At 47.0% G+C, this 17,103-nt stretch overlaps 1 protein-coding gene across 1 annotated transcript in view; it reads left to right on the top strand.

The window, feature by feature from the left end:
• LOC140391525 (FERM, ARHGEF and pleckstrin domain-containing protein 1-like) overlaps positions 1–17,103 on the top strand; it is a 326,539-nt gene that overhangs the window by 305,344 nt on the left and 4,092 nt on the right. The window contains 2 exon segments of the mRNA XM_072476099.1: positions 10,732–10,839; positions 14,033–14,184. Of these exon segments, the coding sequence (XP_072332200.1) occupies positions 10,732–10,839; positions 14,033–14,184 (260 nt within the window).

Below are 17,103 nucleotides of genomic sequence, written 5' to 3'. Positions count from 1 at the left end.
CACCAGCCAATGACAGACCACCTCTGCCACTCAGTCGCGGGGGGAGGGGAGGGGGATGGACGGAAACTCCGACCCATCAACTCTGTTTCTCTCTCCACAGATACTGGCCGACTTTGCTGTGTTGGGTGTGAGTGGGGAAGGGTTTAGTAGGAGCATCCTTTTCCAGTATGGGTAAACTCCAAAACCTGCGTGTGAGGCAAGGATGTGCCCAATAAACTTCAGCTGTTTTTTGTTTAAACAATGGAGCCAATGTAAAGTAATTTTCCAATCCTCCGAGCTCAGCTCCAATACTTAATGGCCCAGAACCAAATAGGCAGCATGGAGAATCAGGGATTTAGTTGGAAGGACTCCCTGTCTCTCTGCCTGTCTGAAGATTTTGTATTCTTTTGTGGGATTCAAGTCAAGTAATTTATTGATCCTTTATTTTGTGTTGCCTTCTTTGGAAAAAACTTTCTCCTACTTTCCAGAAAGATGCCGGTGTATGTTCTCTGTGTCACATTTTATGTGTTCCACCCACATATTAGCAAAGTTAATCTCTCTGCCAAAAGTCTGAAACTGACGTAATTTTTAATATCCTTCTCAATGGCACCTCCTCCACAGTACTTCTCACCTGTTTCTGTCCTTCTCTGGCTAAACCAATGTTATTTCAAGAATAATGTGACTCGTTCTTTAGACCGAGAATCTGCTATTTACAGGCCACATTGAGGAGCTTCTAAATTACTTATCCTTGACTTAATTATTCTGAATGTTGTTCTACTTGTTTCCTATTTGTCTCGTCTAAACATTCTTACCAGCAACAACTCAAATTTGTATAGCGCCTCTAAGGTAACAAAAAACATCCCAAGGTGCTTCCCAGCAGAGTTGTAAAGTGCGTGACTGAGCCGCATGAGGGGTTTTCGGACCGGACGAGCGAAAGCTTGGTCAGAGAAGTAGGTTTTTGAGGGAGGGAGGGAAGCGAGGCGGAGGGGCCTAGTGAGAGAGTTACAGAACTTTGGGCCGAGGCGACTCAGGGGACATCCGTAAATGGCGGAGTGATTAAAACCGGGAATGTGGGAGAGACCAGAATTAGAGGAGTGGCGGGGGGGGGGGGGGGGGCGGGGGCGGGGGGGGGGGGGGGGGGGGTGGGGAATCTCAGAGGAATTTAGATCTTGAGGAGATTACAGAGTTATGGAGGGGTTTGAAAACAAGGAGATTTTAAAAATCTTAACCAGGAGACACAGTGAGGATAGAGGTGAAAATGCTAGACAATTGCCAGGGCATCTTTATCAGGGCAATAATGCCATCATGCACCGTTGGCCCATGTGTAATCCTCTCTCTCTAAGTATAAGCACTTCTGTGTCCAAATGTATACTCAAGCATTATCTTGGGCATTCCTATTGGGTGCTAGAAATGACTGGTTTCAACAGATGCACCGTTTAAAACAGGGTGGCACTGTAGCACAGTGGTTAGCACTGTTGTTTCACAGCGCCAGGGTCCCGGGTTCGATTCCCGCCTTGGGTCACTGTCTGTGTGGAGTCTGCACGTTCTCCCCCCGTGTGTGCGTGGGTTTCCTCCGGGTGCTCCGGTTCCCTCCCACAAGTCCCGAAAGACGTGCTGTTGGGTGAATTGGACATTCTGAATTCTCCCTCCGTGTACCCGAACGTTAATGTAAGCCTACTTGTGACAATAATAAAGATCATTATTGTTAAACATTCTTTTCATTTCCTTCAGTCTGGTAGCCCAATGGTGGCGTTAACACCAACATGGTGGCTGAAGAATTAGAACCTGACATTCATTTGCTGATTTTAGTGGGTTGGCCTGATATAGCTCTTTAAATATCTGACAAAGGTTAGGAAGGGGTAGATATAGAGAAGCTGATGTTTCTACGTGTGGGATGAGACCAAAACTAGGAGTTCTAAAAAATAAGATGGTCACTAATATTCCCAATAAGGGATTCAGGAAACACATCTTTAGCCAGAGAATGGTGAGAAGATGGAACTTGTATGGAATAGTTGAGATAAATAGCATAGATGCATTCCAGCAAAGATGTACAAGGGATAAACAAAAGAATAGTAGGATAGGCTGATGAGAGTTAGATGAAGAGAGCTGGGAGACATTCTTGTGGATCATAAATAATGGTTTCCGTGCTGCAACGTCTATCGTTGGCAGAGATTTCTAGCCTTGCGCCTGGCACACATCTGGCAGCCCATCTGAAACAAATAATGAATGATGTGGGCATTTTGCTTTTTAAGCAGAAAACCATATAGATTGAAATTTCCAACAAATCCTTAAGATAACATTGGTTTGGCTCCTTTTTAAAGCATTTTCTTTTTCAGGCACCCTGTCAAGATCTAATTCCTCCTCTTGTTGCACAGGTGGACATGCTTGTGTGCACATGCAACTGGGGTTGCCAACTCTCTGTGGCCATATTCCTGGAGATGTCATCACCACGGGCTCCTACCTGCCACTGCCCCACCCACCCAGACACCAACACTGTTGGTCAGCAAGCATGTGACACATAGCCCCCTCCCACAGCCAATCAAAATGCGAACCCACTCTTCATTACCCGATTGGATGATTGTGAACTTTGGTCAAACAGCCCATTGGAGATTTTCTTTAAAATATATAATGAGGTGCAGCAGGGCGGCGCAGTGGTTAGCCCTGCTGCCTCACGGCGCCGAGGTCCCAGGTTCGATGCCCGCTCTGGGTCACTGTCCGTGTGGAGTTTGCACATTCTCCCGGTGTCTGCGTGGGTCTCGCCCCCACAACCCAAAGATGTGCAGGGTAGGTGGATTGGCCACGCTAAATTGCCCCTTAATTGGAAAAAATTAATTGGGTACTCTAAATTTATTTTTTAAAAAGAAACACACCGATTGTTATCTTTCTTTTCTTGGTGATTTTTCATCGCAGTGGCACCCTGGAGGTTAACTTTCAATTCCTGGACACTTCAGGACAATCCTGGAGGGATGGCAAACCGATTTACAAATCATTTACAAAACTGTTTGTCTCCTCTTTATTTCCTGCATCGTTTACAGTCTGTCTCTGTCTTCTCTCCCTTTGTTCTTATTGTCTTGTCGGTGTGATAGAAGAGGTCTTCACTGTTAGTGAGTCTGTCTCCTCTCTCCCCTCTGGACCGATCAATAATCACCGATCTCTTGCCATATCCCATGTCTGCTGGTATCGGGTGCAGAGTCTCACCTTTTATGATTACTTCAGGATTATCGAGGTAACAAGTAAAAAATAAGCCGGCCAACTGCCGCTCACTTGGGTTTCGCACGAGGCTGTAATTAAATTGCAAAATCTTGCGTTTGCTAGCTTTTGAAACATGCTGCGATGGCTTGTCACGTCAAATCACCACATGCAAGCTCAATTACATAGTCAGGCTGAATATAAATTACCTACTAATTAACTTTGGGGTTTTAGAAAGAGGACAGATATCGGTTTGTGGAATTGTGAGGGATTTAAATCTGGTTGCATCGCATAAAACAAAAGCAGCATTTTGTACTGCGATACTGTCTTACTGATATCAGTAAGAGGTCTTACAACACCAGGTTAAAGTCCAACAGGTTTGTTTTGAATCACTAGCTTTCGGAGCACTGCCGGCATCTTCACATCATTACTGATATCAGCACTTAGGTGCCTGACTTCAAAATGCAGCAACACAAACAGCAACTTACACTGATATAGTGCCTTTAATGTAATGGAATGTTCCACTTCACTGGAGCGTTATAAAGCAGAAGTATGACATCAAGTCACATGAGGTGATATTATGGAAGATGACAAAGAGAATCATAGAATTTACAGTGCAGAAGGAGGCCATTCGGCCCATCAAGTCTGCACCGGCCCTTGGAAAGTGCACCCTACTTAAGCCCTCCACCTATCCCCGTAACCCCACCCAACCTTTTTTGGACACTAAGGGCAATTTAGCATGGCCCATCCACGTAACCTGCACATCTTTGGACTGTGGGAGGAAACCGGAGCACCCGGAGGGAAACCCACGCAGACACGGGGAGAGCGTGCAGACTCCGCACAGATAGTGACCCAAGCCGGGAATTGAACCTGGGAACCTGGAGCCGTGAAGTAACTGTGCTAACCACTGTGCTACCACCCGCCCAAGGTTTTAAGGAATGTCCTAAAAGAGGGAAGCGAGGTAGAGAGGTGTATGGAGGGCATTCCATAAGTTAGTGCCGAGGCAGCTGAAGGCATACTTGCCAGTGGTGGAGTGACGAGTTAGTTACATGAGGATTCCCACTGATTTGAGATTGTGACACTTTCGCTCATTGAACAATCAATATGTTAGATTTTCCTCAGTCAGTTTGCATTGTTTCTGCAAAGAAGACTTAATACTGCGATTTATAGTGGTTATGATTTCCCGTGTTTTTTATTATTCTCTGATTGAATGCGGGCTGCATTTGTTGTCCATTCCTAATTGCCCGTGAATTGAGTGTCTCGCTGGACCACTTCCGAGGGGTAGTTAAGAGTCAACCACATTGCTGTGGGTCTGGAGTCACATGGCGGCCAGACCGGGTAAGGACGGCCTGGCGGCACAGGAGTTAGCACTGCTGCCTCACATCTCCAGGGACCCGGGTTCAATTCCAGCCTCGGGTCACTGTCTGTGCGGAGTCTGCACTTTCTCCCCGTGTCTGCGTGGGTTTCCTCCGGTTTCCTCCCACAGTCCAAAGATGCGCAGGTTTGGTAGATTGGCCACGCTAAATTGCCCTTCCGTGTCCCAAAGGTTAGGGGCGGTTACTGGTTTACGCGGATAGAGTGGGGACGTGGGGGTAGGGAGGGAGCTCTTTCGGAGGGTCAGTGCAGACTCGATAGGCTGAATGGCCTCCTTCTGCTTTGTAGTGCTTCTATGGCTGCACAGCCTGCTTTTCAAGCGATATTGTCCAGCACTAAGAAGAAACAAATTCCGGGAGGCGTGTCCCACACTGTTACACTGGTGTGGCGAGGCCTAAAACAGCCGGTACCATCAGCCATCCAGAGATCAGGGCACCCTTTTTAGAGGGCACACTCTTTAAGAAAAAGAGAAACCCCACCCAATGAACACGGAAACCCCCTCCCCCCCCCACACACACACGGCAACTCCCCCCCCCCCCACCCTGGGGACCCCTCCCCAAATACATGGGGAACGTCCCCTCACCTGCACAGGGAACTCACCCACCATATACACTGGAAGCCCCCGCCCCCATTGAGTTCCCCTCAGGGGGCCTTCCAGGCACTGCTCCATGGTGCCAGGGTGCAAGGGGGCAGTACCAGGGTACGAGATGGACATGACCATCCTCCCCGCCCCAGGGTTTTGCTATAGATCCTGGACACCATATTTGAGGAAGGATGTGAAGGCATTAGAGAGAGTGCAGAAAACATTCACAAGATTGGTTCCAGAGATGAGGAACTTCAGTTGTGTGGGTAGATTGGAGAAATTGGGGCTGTTTTACTCAGAGGAGAGGAGATTTGATAGAAGTGTTCAAAATCATAAGTGGTCTGGACAGAGTAACTATAGAGAAGCTGTTCCCATTGGCTGAAGGATCAAGAGTAAGAAGGCATTTTAATTTAAAATAATTGGAAAAAGAAGCAATGGAGACATGAAGGGAAACGCTTTCATGTAGTGAATGGTTCAGATCTGGAATGCACTGTCTGAGAATGTGGTGGAGGCAGATTCACACAGCGAGTGCTTAGGGTCTGGAATGCACTGTTTGAGAGTGTGGTGGAGACAGATTCACACAGTGAGTGGTTAGGGTCTGGAATGCACTGTCTGAGAGTGTGGTGGAGGCAGATACACACAGTAAGTGGTTAGGGTCTGTAATGCACTGTCTGAGAGTGTGGTGGAGGCAGATTCACACAGTGAGTGGTTAGGGTCAGGAATGCACTGTCTGAGAGTGTGGTGGAGGCAGATTCACACAGCGAGTGGCAAGGGTCTGGAATGCACTGTCTGAGAGTGTGGTGGAGGCAGATTCACACAGTGAGTGGTTAGTGTCTGGAATGCACTGTCTGAGAGTGTGGTGGAGGCAGATTCACACAGCGAGTGGTTAGGGTCTGGAATGCACTGTCTGAGAGTGTGGTGGAGGCAGATTCACACAGTGAGTGGTTAGCGTCTGGAATGCACTGTCTGAGAGTGTGGTGGAGGCAGATTCACACAGTGAGTGGTTAGCGTCTGGAATGCACTGTCTGAGAGTGTGGTGGAGGCAGATTCACACAGCGAGTGGTTAGGATCTGGAATGCACTGTCTGAGAGTGTGGTGGAGGCAGATTCACACAGCGAGTGGTTAGGGTCTGGAATGCACTGTGTGAGAGTGTGGTGGAGGCAGATTCACACAGCGAGCGGTTAGGGCCTGGAATACACTGTCTGAGAGTGTGGTGGAGGCAGGTTCACACAGCGAGTGGTTAGAGTCTGGAATACACTGTCTGAGAGTGTGGTGGAGTCAGATTCACACAGTGAGTGGGTAGGGTCTGGAATGCACTGTCTGAGAGTGTGGTGGAGGCAGGTTCTCACAGCGAGTGATTAGGATCTGGAATGCACTGTCTGAGAGTGTGGTGGAGGCAGATTCACACAGCGAGTGGTTAGGATCTGGAATGTACTGTCTGAGAGTGTGGTGGAGGCAGGTTCACACAGCGAGTGGTTAGGGTATGGAATGCACTGTCTGAGAGTGTGGTGGAGGCAGATTCACACAGCGAGTGGTTAGGATCTGGAATGCACTGTCTGACAGTGTGGTGGAGGCAGATTCATACAGCGAATGGTTAGGATCTGGAATACACTCTCTGTGAGTGGTGGAGACAGGTTCAATCGAGGATTTCAAGAGGGAATCGGATTATTATCTGAAAAGGAAGAATGTGCAGGATTACGGGGAGAAGGCAGGGAAATTCTAACAGGACTAGACAGGGTAGATGCAGGGAAGATGTTACCAATGATGGGTGTGTCCAGAACCAGGGGTCACAGTCTGAGGATTCAGGGTAAACCATTTCAGACAGAGATAAGGAGACATTTCTTCACGCAAAGAGTGGTGAGCCTGTGGAATTCATTACCACAGGAAGTAGTTGATGCTAAAACTTTGAATATATTCAAGAGGCGGCTGGATATAGCACTTGGGGAGAATGGGATCAAAGGCTATGGGGAGAAAGCAGGATTAGGCAATTGAGTTGGATGATCAGCCATGATCGTGATGAAGGGCCAAAAGGCCTCCTCCTGCTCCTATCTTCCATGTATGTGTGTATGTAATGATTCTGGGATCGCGGATATTGGTGGTTTAGTAGGAAAGCTGACACCTGATGACTACATGTGTAGACACGTTGGAGAAGGGACGATGTAGAGACGATGTTTCCTCTTGTGGGGGAGCCCAAAATGAAAGACTATCAGTGTGGGATATTCTCTAATCAATCCATCAGGGAATTCAGGAGAACTTCTTTCCTCAGACAGTGGTGGGAATGTGGAACCTACCACTACATGAAGGTGTTGAGGTGAATAGTATCAATACATTTAAACGCATGAGGAGGAAATTAGAAGGGTACATTGAGAGAGTGAGATGTGCTAGGTGGGAAAAGGCTTGTGTGGAAACAGCAGCAGAGACTAGTTGGGCCGAATGGCCTGTTTCTGTGCTGCAAAATTCCACAGAATATATTCCAGTGCAAAGCACTGGATTCCCGGTTGGTCTTTTGGTCCCTTGCAGCCTGGGAATGCTGAGTGTTATTCCACTTGGGATCCTCTAACGTTAAATTATCCAGTTATAGTCTGGAAAGTCTGAGACGCAGATCACGTCTTCAAACCAAAAGGGAAATCACTTTCACCGCTGCGGAGATGGCTCAACATAAATAAAAACGGAAGCAAAAAATTGCCAAATTGAAGCTTAACCATCAATCAAAAACTATGACAGTTTCTTTGACTTGAATCTAATCTAATGAGCCAGAAAAGTCTGTAATTCTAGTGTATTAAACCTAAGTAAATTTAATCAGGACAGACTGCGGGGTTTGATTCTTGTCTTCATTCATGGAATTTGAGAATTGCTGGCAAGGTGAGAATTTATTGCCCATCCCTAACTGCCCTTGAGAAGATGGTGGTGAGCCGCCTTCTTGAGTTGCGGCAGTCCGTGAGGTGTAGGCACTCCCACAGCGCGCGGCTTTGACCCAGCGGCACTAAAGGAAAGGCAATACTATCCCAATCAGGATGATGTGGGGCTTGATGGGGATAAGCAGGGGAGGCGGTGTTCCCATCTATCTGCTGCCCTTGTTCCTCCACAATAGAGATCACGGGTTTGGAAAGTGCTGTCGAGGAGCCTTAGTGAGTTGGTACGGATTTAAAATAAGGCTGGACACATCGACAATGTAGAAAGGTGATGGGCGAAGGAGCTAGGATTTAAATACATGGTGGATCATCTTAAATAAAAAATTAAATAAGGGGTGTGATTTTCCAGCCCCGGGAATGGAAGGTATCGTCCTGCCGTGGGATGGGGAAACTTGCAGAGCGGCCAAAAGACATTTGGCGGGTGCTGCTCTCCAAATTTTCCAGTCCCATCCAGTACGATGTAGACCACCGACGGGACTGGAAAACCCCAGCCAAGTTAATATCATTAAATGTTTAATGGTTTGCTTTCAAGGAAAGTCTAATGGGGCACTTTTTCAGAATCATCACGGTGGACCAGCTTACCTTTTTGAAATTAGCAATTTGCACCAGAAAATATGTTGGGCGGGATTTTCCGTTGTCTGCACAGAGTGCTGGCTGAGGGCAAGAAAACCAGCGGGCAGCTCACGGGCCGCACAACGTGTTTCTCTCCACAGCGTCCAGCGCTCTGTGCAGAGAACATCTGGAGGCCATGCTGGCAGGGCGAAGGGGGTAAACGACCCCCGTGGACACAGGAGACCCCCCCCCACACGCACAGGAGACTCTCTCCCCCCCCCCACACACGCACGCACCCCCCCCCCCACACGCACGAGGGAACCTCCCCCTAACCGATGCCACCGGTAGTTAGAGTGGGGGGGAGGGCACAGGGAGAATCAGAAAACCAGATCCTGCTGGTACGATTCTCGTTTTCCCCGAGTCTCGTGAGATTTTGTGTCCACGTGGCCAGAGCCACGAGTGCAAATTTGCGGCGAAACTGATCAAATAATCATCACCAAGGTCGACCTCGGAAGATTCCCTTTACCAAATATAAATAAGCTGTCTGATTTTGTACGCATTACATCTAACAACATGCTAACATGAACAAACAATGTTGATTACTTTCCAAAGAAGACATGTTTCCTTGGCAACAATGAAGGAAGTAAATGTGGAAGTTCTAAGTTTCAAAGTAAGATTCTAGTCAGGTTAAATGGGATCTGACCCGTTGAAAGATTCTCTGTACAATGGTGGTTGCCAGGGGGTTTTGCGGCATAATTGGGTGGCAGACGGGAGCCATAGCGCACCGCCCACAGCTGCAGACTGGCTGGCAGACCTGGTGGAATTTCTCCACCTGGAGAAGGTCAAGGACATCAGCCGAGGGCTTCCGCAAAGCATGGGGGCCATTCATCAGCCTGTTCCAAGACCTGTTCTAGGCCAACAGCAACTAGGAACAGGGGGGAGGGAGGGGGAGGACAAGGGAAGGCAAACACAAGAGAAAGGGGCAGAGAGGGGTGGGGAGGGAAGGGAATCGAGGGGAGCACAGAGTGAAGCACGGGGGCAAGGGGAGGGCCTGCAGCCCCGCCCCCCCCCATCCCCTCCAACAATAAAAACTAGGAGCCCTAACAGAAAAAAGCAGAGAACAGTACGTGTTGCCTAGGGCAAACGGCAACATTAAGTGGGAAACTAAACTACCACCGAGGGAGGGGAGGGGGGGACGGGGGGACGGGGGGGGGGGGACGGACGACGACACATCGTGTAAATAAGAAACAAACAAACTAACACCAGAGGCACATGAAATGTTACTCTGTAAAAACTGGAAAGTACCAATTAAAATATTTAAAAAAAAAAGAAATAGTACAAGGTAATGGCTGTTCTGAACAAATATGGAGTCCTGATGGGAGAGCGTGATTGTTTGTTAGGTCATCAGATCAAAATGAAGCTGTACTACCTTCTGAATAACACTAGTGTCCAATTCCTTCAATTGGCTAAAGTCTGAATAAATAAATATGTTCTTTACATGCTTTGAATCAGCCAAAAATATTTTCTTAGCGTGAGTTGAGACTAGAGAGGGATTATTTACAACAAGCCTTTCTTTGTCTTTTTGTTTTGTTTTGCTGAATGCCCATTTTACAGTCCTCCCTTCAGGAAACGCAAGCAATTTGCCAGAGGTCATTAGAGACTTGAAATCACATATCATTTTGCAATTGGTATTAAGGGTTGCCAACCCTGCTGGGATGCATTCCTGGATATTGCCCGTCTCCGACTGAACCTTTCCCCCATGCACCCACCCCCCGCACCCACATCCCAGTCAAAAAGCATTTTCCCACCCCATCCTTAAAAGTTTTATACCCAAGTAAACAAGTGTTCAAAAAAATCAGATAAAAGTAACCCATTTTTTCAATGACATTTTGCTGGCGGTCAGATTGCGATTTCGATTGATTTTCAATTCTGGGAGGCTCCAGGGCAATCCTGGCAAGGTTGGCAACCTTGACCAACATCTTTGGGAGCAAGTCTTCCTTTGCTTAAACAAAATCACTGGCGGGCTGTATTTCAACAGTTGTGTCTTTTTCTCAGTGTTTGTAATACCTCTTTTGCTAGCGCCACGTAACGTTTTGTCTGTTTTTCGTCACCTTAATATTTGTGGTTTCCTTCCAATCTCAGAATCAGCTGTCTGGAAACCTGCTGAGGAAGTTCAAAAACAGCAATGGCTGGCAAAAGCTTTGGGTGGTTTTTACCAATTTCTGCCTCTTTTTCTACAAATCACATCAGGTGAGTCACACCAGAGTAAATAAGGACTTGTGGGATTTCAATGTGCAGTGTTCAAGGATATTGTCTTGACATCCTACTGACTGCAATATTAAAATTACCCCATTGGTGTAAACATGCTGTGGGATGTCCTGAGCTGGCAAATGGGGCGGGGGCGCAGTAGTATTGTCGGTCGTCTAGTAATCCCAGAGGCCCAGAGTAATGGGCTCGAATCCCATCACGGAAGGTGAGGAAATTTGAATTCAATTAAAACCTAGAATTAAAAGCCGAACGATGACCATGAGACCATTGTTGCGTGTTCCATAGAATCTCTACATGTGCGGAAGGAGGCCATTTGGCCCATCGAGTCTGCACCGATCCTCTGAAAGGGCACCCTACCCAGGCCAACGTCCCTGCAACCTCAACAAACCTGCACGTCTTTGGACAGTAAGGGACGATTTTAGCATGGGCAATCCACCTAACCTGCACGCCATTGTTGTAAATACCCATCTGGTTCACCCCCGTAATACATGTGACTCGGTTCAGAGCTACGTAGTTGAGTCTTAAATACCCGCTGTGATAGCCTAGCCCGTCACTCCATTCAAGGGCAATCAGGGGTGGACAATAAATGCTTTCCTAGCCAGCGATGCCCACATCCCATGAACGAATAAAAAAAATGAGCTGCATAAAAGTAAAGTTAAATCCCTAAATATAAAAAGCATTCAAGTTACTTTTTGTAGCTCCCTGCTCTATTCCCCGATAGCAACACGAATTCTGAAATTGAGGTTCTTTTTTCCGAGAACTCAAACAAAGGGTGCTTTCCATTTTCCTGTAGGAGGAATTTGGGCTTGTACTCCTGCAAGTTAAGGGGTAGCAGATGATTAAAGGATTCAATAGGGTCAATAGAGAGAAACTATTTCCTCTGGTTGGGGGGGTGGGGGTGGGGGAAGAGTCCAGAACAAGGGGCCAGGTCGCACAGGGAGTGACGTCAGGAAGCACTTCCTCACACTGTGGAAACCTGGAACACTCTCCCATCAGAAAGGCATTGAGTTAATTGAAAATTTCAAAACCAAGGTAGATTTTTGTTCAGACCAAATGCCTGTGGGTTTCTTTTGAGACCATCAAAGTAAAATCAAGGCCGTGAATCAAAACATTCTCCGGAAAGTAAAATAGATTCAGGATTTCCCAAAGTGCTTAGCTGCCAATTAAGTGTTTTCAAGGGGTGGTTACTGTTTTAATATGGAAAATGCAGCCACCAATTTGCGCACAGCAAGCTCCCACAAACAGCAATATGATAATGGCCAGATCTTTTATTTCTGTGGCGTTGATTGAGGTATCAGCATTGGTCAGGATACTGGGAAGAATTCCCCTGTTTGTCTTCGAAATTGTGCCGTGCGATAGTTCATATTCACCTGAGAGAGCAGGTGAGGCCTCAGTTTAATGTCCCATCCTGAAGGCGGAAACATTTCTAAGCAGCAATTAAAACTAACAAGGAAACTCAATGTGATGGGCTTTTTTGTGCATGAGTGGGAACCTGACCTTGGCTACGGACAAAAATAACAAAACTATTTTTCTTTGTGCAATTGTCTTTTAGATCATCTTACAATCTGTAGCACATTCTGCCGTCCCAATCTTGTGCCGTTTGTTTTTCACGCTTCCTCTTCCCTGTTCCCACTCCTTCAGTCTATATCTCCCAGAGTTTTCTCTCCCCCCACAAATTGTAAACTTTGGATTTCTTAGTCCTGATTGCCTCCTTGGAGATGGGAAACAGGAGCTGGGTCTGTTTTTTGTGTCAGAAATTCCCCTCTGTTGCGAAACTGACAGAAATCCAGGCTTTCCCGGGGCTGAGCCCCTTAATTGATGTGGAGAAGTGCTTCCTGTCCACTTAAAGCTGGTGGGGACAGAATGGAGGCAGGTTTCAGACACCCACGGCAACCATCACTCCGGCTGCTGGTTTGTCTCATAGCCTCTCACTGCAGCACAGGGAAGTGGGATGTCTCAGTGGAGTGAGAGAGCCAGGGGGGAGAAGAGGGAAATCCTCTTCCCAGCAGGCGGCAGATGGAGGCCATCGCGTTACACAGCAAGGCACCTCCCTATTCAGAGCCATCTCCCTCTGCCGCCAATTCTTCCTCCTGTTCCTCTCCAGAGGAGATAACCCCCTTGCAGAGCCTCACTGTCCCCAAGATGCACACTGCTCTGGAAGGCAATGTTATAGAGGGGATATCACATTGGCAGCCTTTCAATCCTTTTGCACAGTTCCAACATCCAAGGCTTTTTGGAAAATGACTACAATCGCTTCCATGATCTCTGGAGCTACCTCCTTAAATATCCTGAGGTGCATCACATCAGGTCCAGGGGACTTGTCCTTTGAATCCATTAATTTGCCGAAAACTAATTCTCTGATGATGGTGACTGTATTTAATTCCTGCCCCATCTTTTTTTTTTACTATTTCTGGGATGCTTGCCGTATCCTCACAGGGAAATGTGAGAAACAGACTTTTAATAAGCCCACAGAAAGATTATTTATTAAAAAAATTTTTTTTAGTGTACCCAATTCATTTTTTCCAATTGAGGGGCAATTTAGCGTGGCCAATCCACCTACCCTGCACATCTTTGGGTTGTGGGGGCGAAACCCACGCAGACACGGGGAGAATGTGCAAACTCCACACGGACAGTGACCCAGGGCCGGGATCGAACCTGGGACCTCAGCGCCATGAGGCAGCAGCGCTAACTACTGCGCCACCACGCTGCCACAGCAAGATTAATTGACCTCAATGCCGGTCCGCTCCCCCTTTGCCATCCCGTGGGAAAATCGGGGAGGATGAAGAGGGAGGTCAGACATCCGATTACGCAGTGTGGTGGCCATTATTTTACTGGCCCGTCTCCATGGAGCCAATCAGGGCCAGGAAAATCCTATGGGCTGGACTTTCCCGGGGTGCCCACAATGGGAAACCCCATTGACCGGCTGTCGGGATGGAGAATCCCGCAGCCGGCGGCGGCGCACCGCACCAGAAAACGGGTGCGGCGGGACGGAGAATCCTATGTTTTCAATCAAAACGGGAAAATCCTTTGTTTCCATTCAGGGCGGGGAAAATCCCATGTTTCCTAGCGGGGCCGGAAAAGTCTTTTGTTTCCAAGTAAAATCCTGCAAGTTGCACTCAGTGATGTTTCCCAGAGGAGGCGCAGAATCTGACTACGACTGTGGATTTTTCCTTAGGATAATCATCCGCTAGCAAGCTTGCCACTACTGGGCTATTCCGTCACCATTCCTGCAGAATCTGACAATATCCACAAGGACTATGTCTTCAAGCTACAGTTCAAGTCACATGTGTACTTTTTCAGGGCTGAAAGTGAATACACATTTGAAAGGTGAGGCATTTCTGCTGACGGTTTTGAAGCGAGCTCATTATAACTCGTATACGGTGCGAATGTCTGTAGATTATTACTAACTGATAAGTGTCTGTTCTTTATATTGCAAGGCTCCAAGTGATCCGCTCATTTAATGAATTGCTCTTGTACATTTCTGTAGATTTACATAATATATACAACACAGAAACAGACCATTCAACCTGCATTTATGCTTCACATGAGCCTTTAACCCTCTACGTCTCACCCTAACGGCACATCCTGTAAAGATCCCAGACCAGACGGACAAGAACCCCCAAACACTTTTTCTAATTTATAAAACTATGAGGAAAGAATACTTTGCTCCAGGAGTGATTGTACTGACAAGAACAATGTTATATTAAAACAAACTTTATTATTAACACAGGATTAAACTACATTAACACCACAGAAAATGGCTTACAATTAACAGTTAAACAATTCTTAACAATAAAAGGAAACTTTTAACTTGTACCTTCTCAATCTCCAATCAAGCAAAACCCATCACAGGTCAAAAAACACGTGTAAATACTGTTAGCAAACACAGGGATAGTTGCAGTACACTTGAATAGAGATTTTTTGGAAATACTGCTTGAAGAGAGAGAGATAGATCCTGTCAGGAAACACCTTGCAGATTCTTTGTCTGTGTCAGACTACTGCTTAACCTGACAGCCTTTTGCAAAAGTTGCTGCTCGGCTCAAAGGTCCCAGAAAAACCTAAAACTAAACTGCCTGCTACAGACCTGGCTCCTCCCATTAATTACATCACCTCTATCCTACAGTTATAACCATCTCACTAAGGCTAAACGCAACTGCCCAAAATATCTTAAACCCCAGGGAATCTTCTTTCTATAAACAAAATTCCATGTGGCCTAAACAGGTAAACGATATGAATGGTTGGAATGAATGATGATCACAGTTTAACAACATCTTAATTACACCCTCTGCAGCCAGTGTCTGGAAGCCTTAACTGAGATTCTTTAATAATGTCATTGCAATGGATATATATATACCTGAACTCAGGCATGAAAAAGCATTAATGCAATAGATATAAAATATAGGGCGGGATTCTCCGTTGCCTGATGACAAAATTGGGAAACGTGATTAGTGTCATGTGAGTGTGCCTTTAAGAAATGGGTGGTTATCAAATAGCTGCAGTGATGTCATTGTGTGCGCATAATATTAGGCAGAGAATAGGTTCCGACGGCAGACGCCGATTTGACGCCAAATCGCTATTCTTCGTCACCTTGTCAGCAGCGTCAATACAGTCCAGAACGGATATACAATAAACACCCTTTGTGTATCATTAGTGGGCCTGACCCGGTATACTCCGGGGCCTCCGCGATTCCCCATCTCCAATAGGCCAAGATCCCGATGGCGCGGTTCACCTGTGCTTTTACAAATAGTGTAACCTGCATCGTGGCTGCTGAGGGAGAGAGGGGGTACGGAAAGTGTCCAACATCGCCATAGTTTGCTGACTGTTGTACCGCTGGGCGGGGCTTCTGCCAGGGCCGGGGGGGGGGGGGGCTTCTGCCAGGGCCGGGGGGAGTAGCAGGGGTGGCGAGGAGGTAGGCTGTGGGGTCGGGTGGATGGGCATGGAACATCATTGCCGCAGCCGGAAAGGCAGCCATGCAGCTGTGCACCCCGCTGACAGCCCACTCTGAACTGAGGGCCACGGGTTATATGGGTACCCCCTTGGTGCCCTCTGGCCCCAGCTGACCCATCAGCCAGATGGGTGCGCTCCAATGCAACCAATGCCATCTTGATGGCTGGGATGGGTGTGTGTGTGTGGAGTGTAATGTGTATGTGCGGCTGCAGCTTGTCAGCCTCCCGAGTGTCAATCACGGACCCGGCGAATCCGGCACTGTTTCTCATTGGAATCGATTGTGTTCCACGTGACGCCGGTGCTAGCCCCTCCACAGTCGCTGAATCGGTCCAGGTCGGCACCAGTTTTGCTGTCATGAAAGTCCATGAATTCTGCGTCGACACTTAATCTCAGAAACGGAGAATCCTGCCCAAAATATATGTACCAATTTCTCACATTCATCACCATCCTATTCATTTTTCCCTCGGTACCAATTTCCATTAGATGCTCCATGCATAAACCTAACTAACCTGAGAACACTGGGATACACTAGTGGGATGTCAAGCAGCTCTTGACAATGGGTGACAGAAGTTGATAAATTCTTGATTTCTCGAGGAATTAAGGGCTATGGAGAGAGAGCGGGTAAATGGAGTTGAAATCAGCCATGATTGAATGGTGGAATGGACTCGATGGGCCGAATGGCCTTACTTCCGCTCCTATGTCTTATGGTCTTATATCCCTCTATTCCTCATCAGTTGCACCATCAGTGAACAACATTCTCCCTTACCTCATAGCATGCGAGGAAAAGAAAGTGAGGGAAGGAAAAATAGACTTAATTGAATTGAATGTTAATTTTAAACCAGCAATGATTATATTGAGGGTTAGGGTTAACAGCCTTAAATTGTAATTAATTATCCAATTCTTGTACATCATTGAAAAGAAGCATTTCTTGATGCTTTTCAGGTAAGTAATTTTGAGTAAGTAACATGAAATGAAATGAAAATCACTTATTGTCTTCAAATGAAGTTACTGTGAAAAGCCCCTAGTCGCCACATTCCGGCGCCTGTTCGGGGAGGCTGGTACAGGAATTGAACCGTGCAGCTGGCCTGCCTGGGTCTGCTTTCAAAGCCAGCGCTTTAGCCCTGTGCTAAACCAGCCCCTTAGTCCTAGTGCTGAATATATTTTTGAAGCAGGTGAAAATGGCACATCAAATAAGCTTTATTTTGAATGCTACAAACTGTGTGCGGAACGTACCAAGAAAATGACGAAGTGTCATTTTGGGTGCAAATGTTGGTGTGACTCGCGTCGGCTGTTCTGGCG

Source organism: Scyliorhinus torazame, chromosome 15 (genome assembly GCF_047496885.1).
Source record: "Scyliorhinus torazame isolate Kashiwa2021f chromosome 15, sScyTor2.1, whole genome shotgun sequence".
Taxonomy (NCBI): Eukaryota; Metazoa; Chordata; class Chondrichthyes; order Carcharhiniformes; family Scyliorhinidae; genus Scyliorhinus; species Scyliorhinus torazame.
The sequence above is the reverse complement of the archived record's forward strand: the minus strand, read 5'-3'. Positions and strand labels throughout refer to the sequence as shown.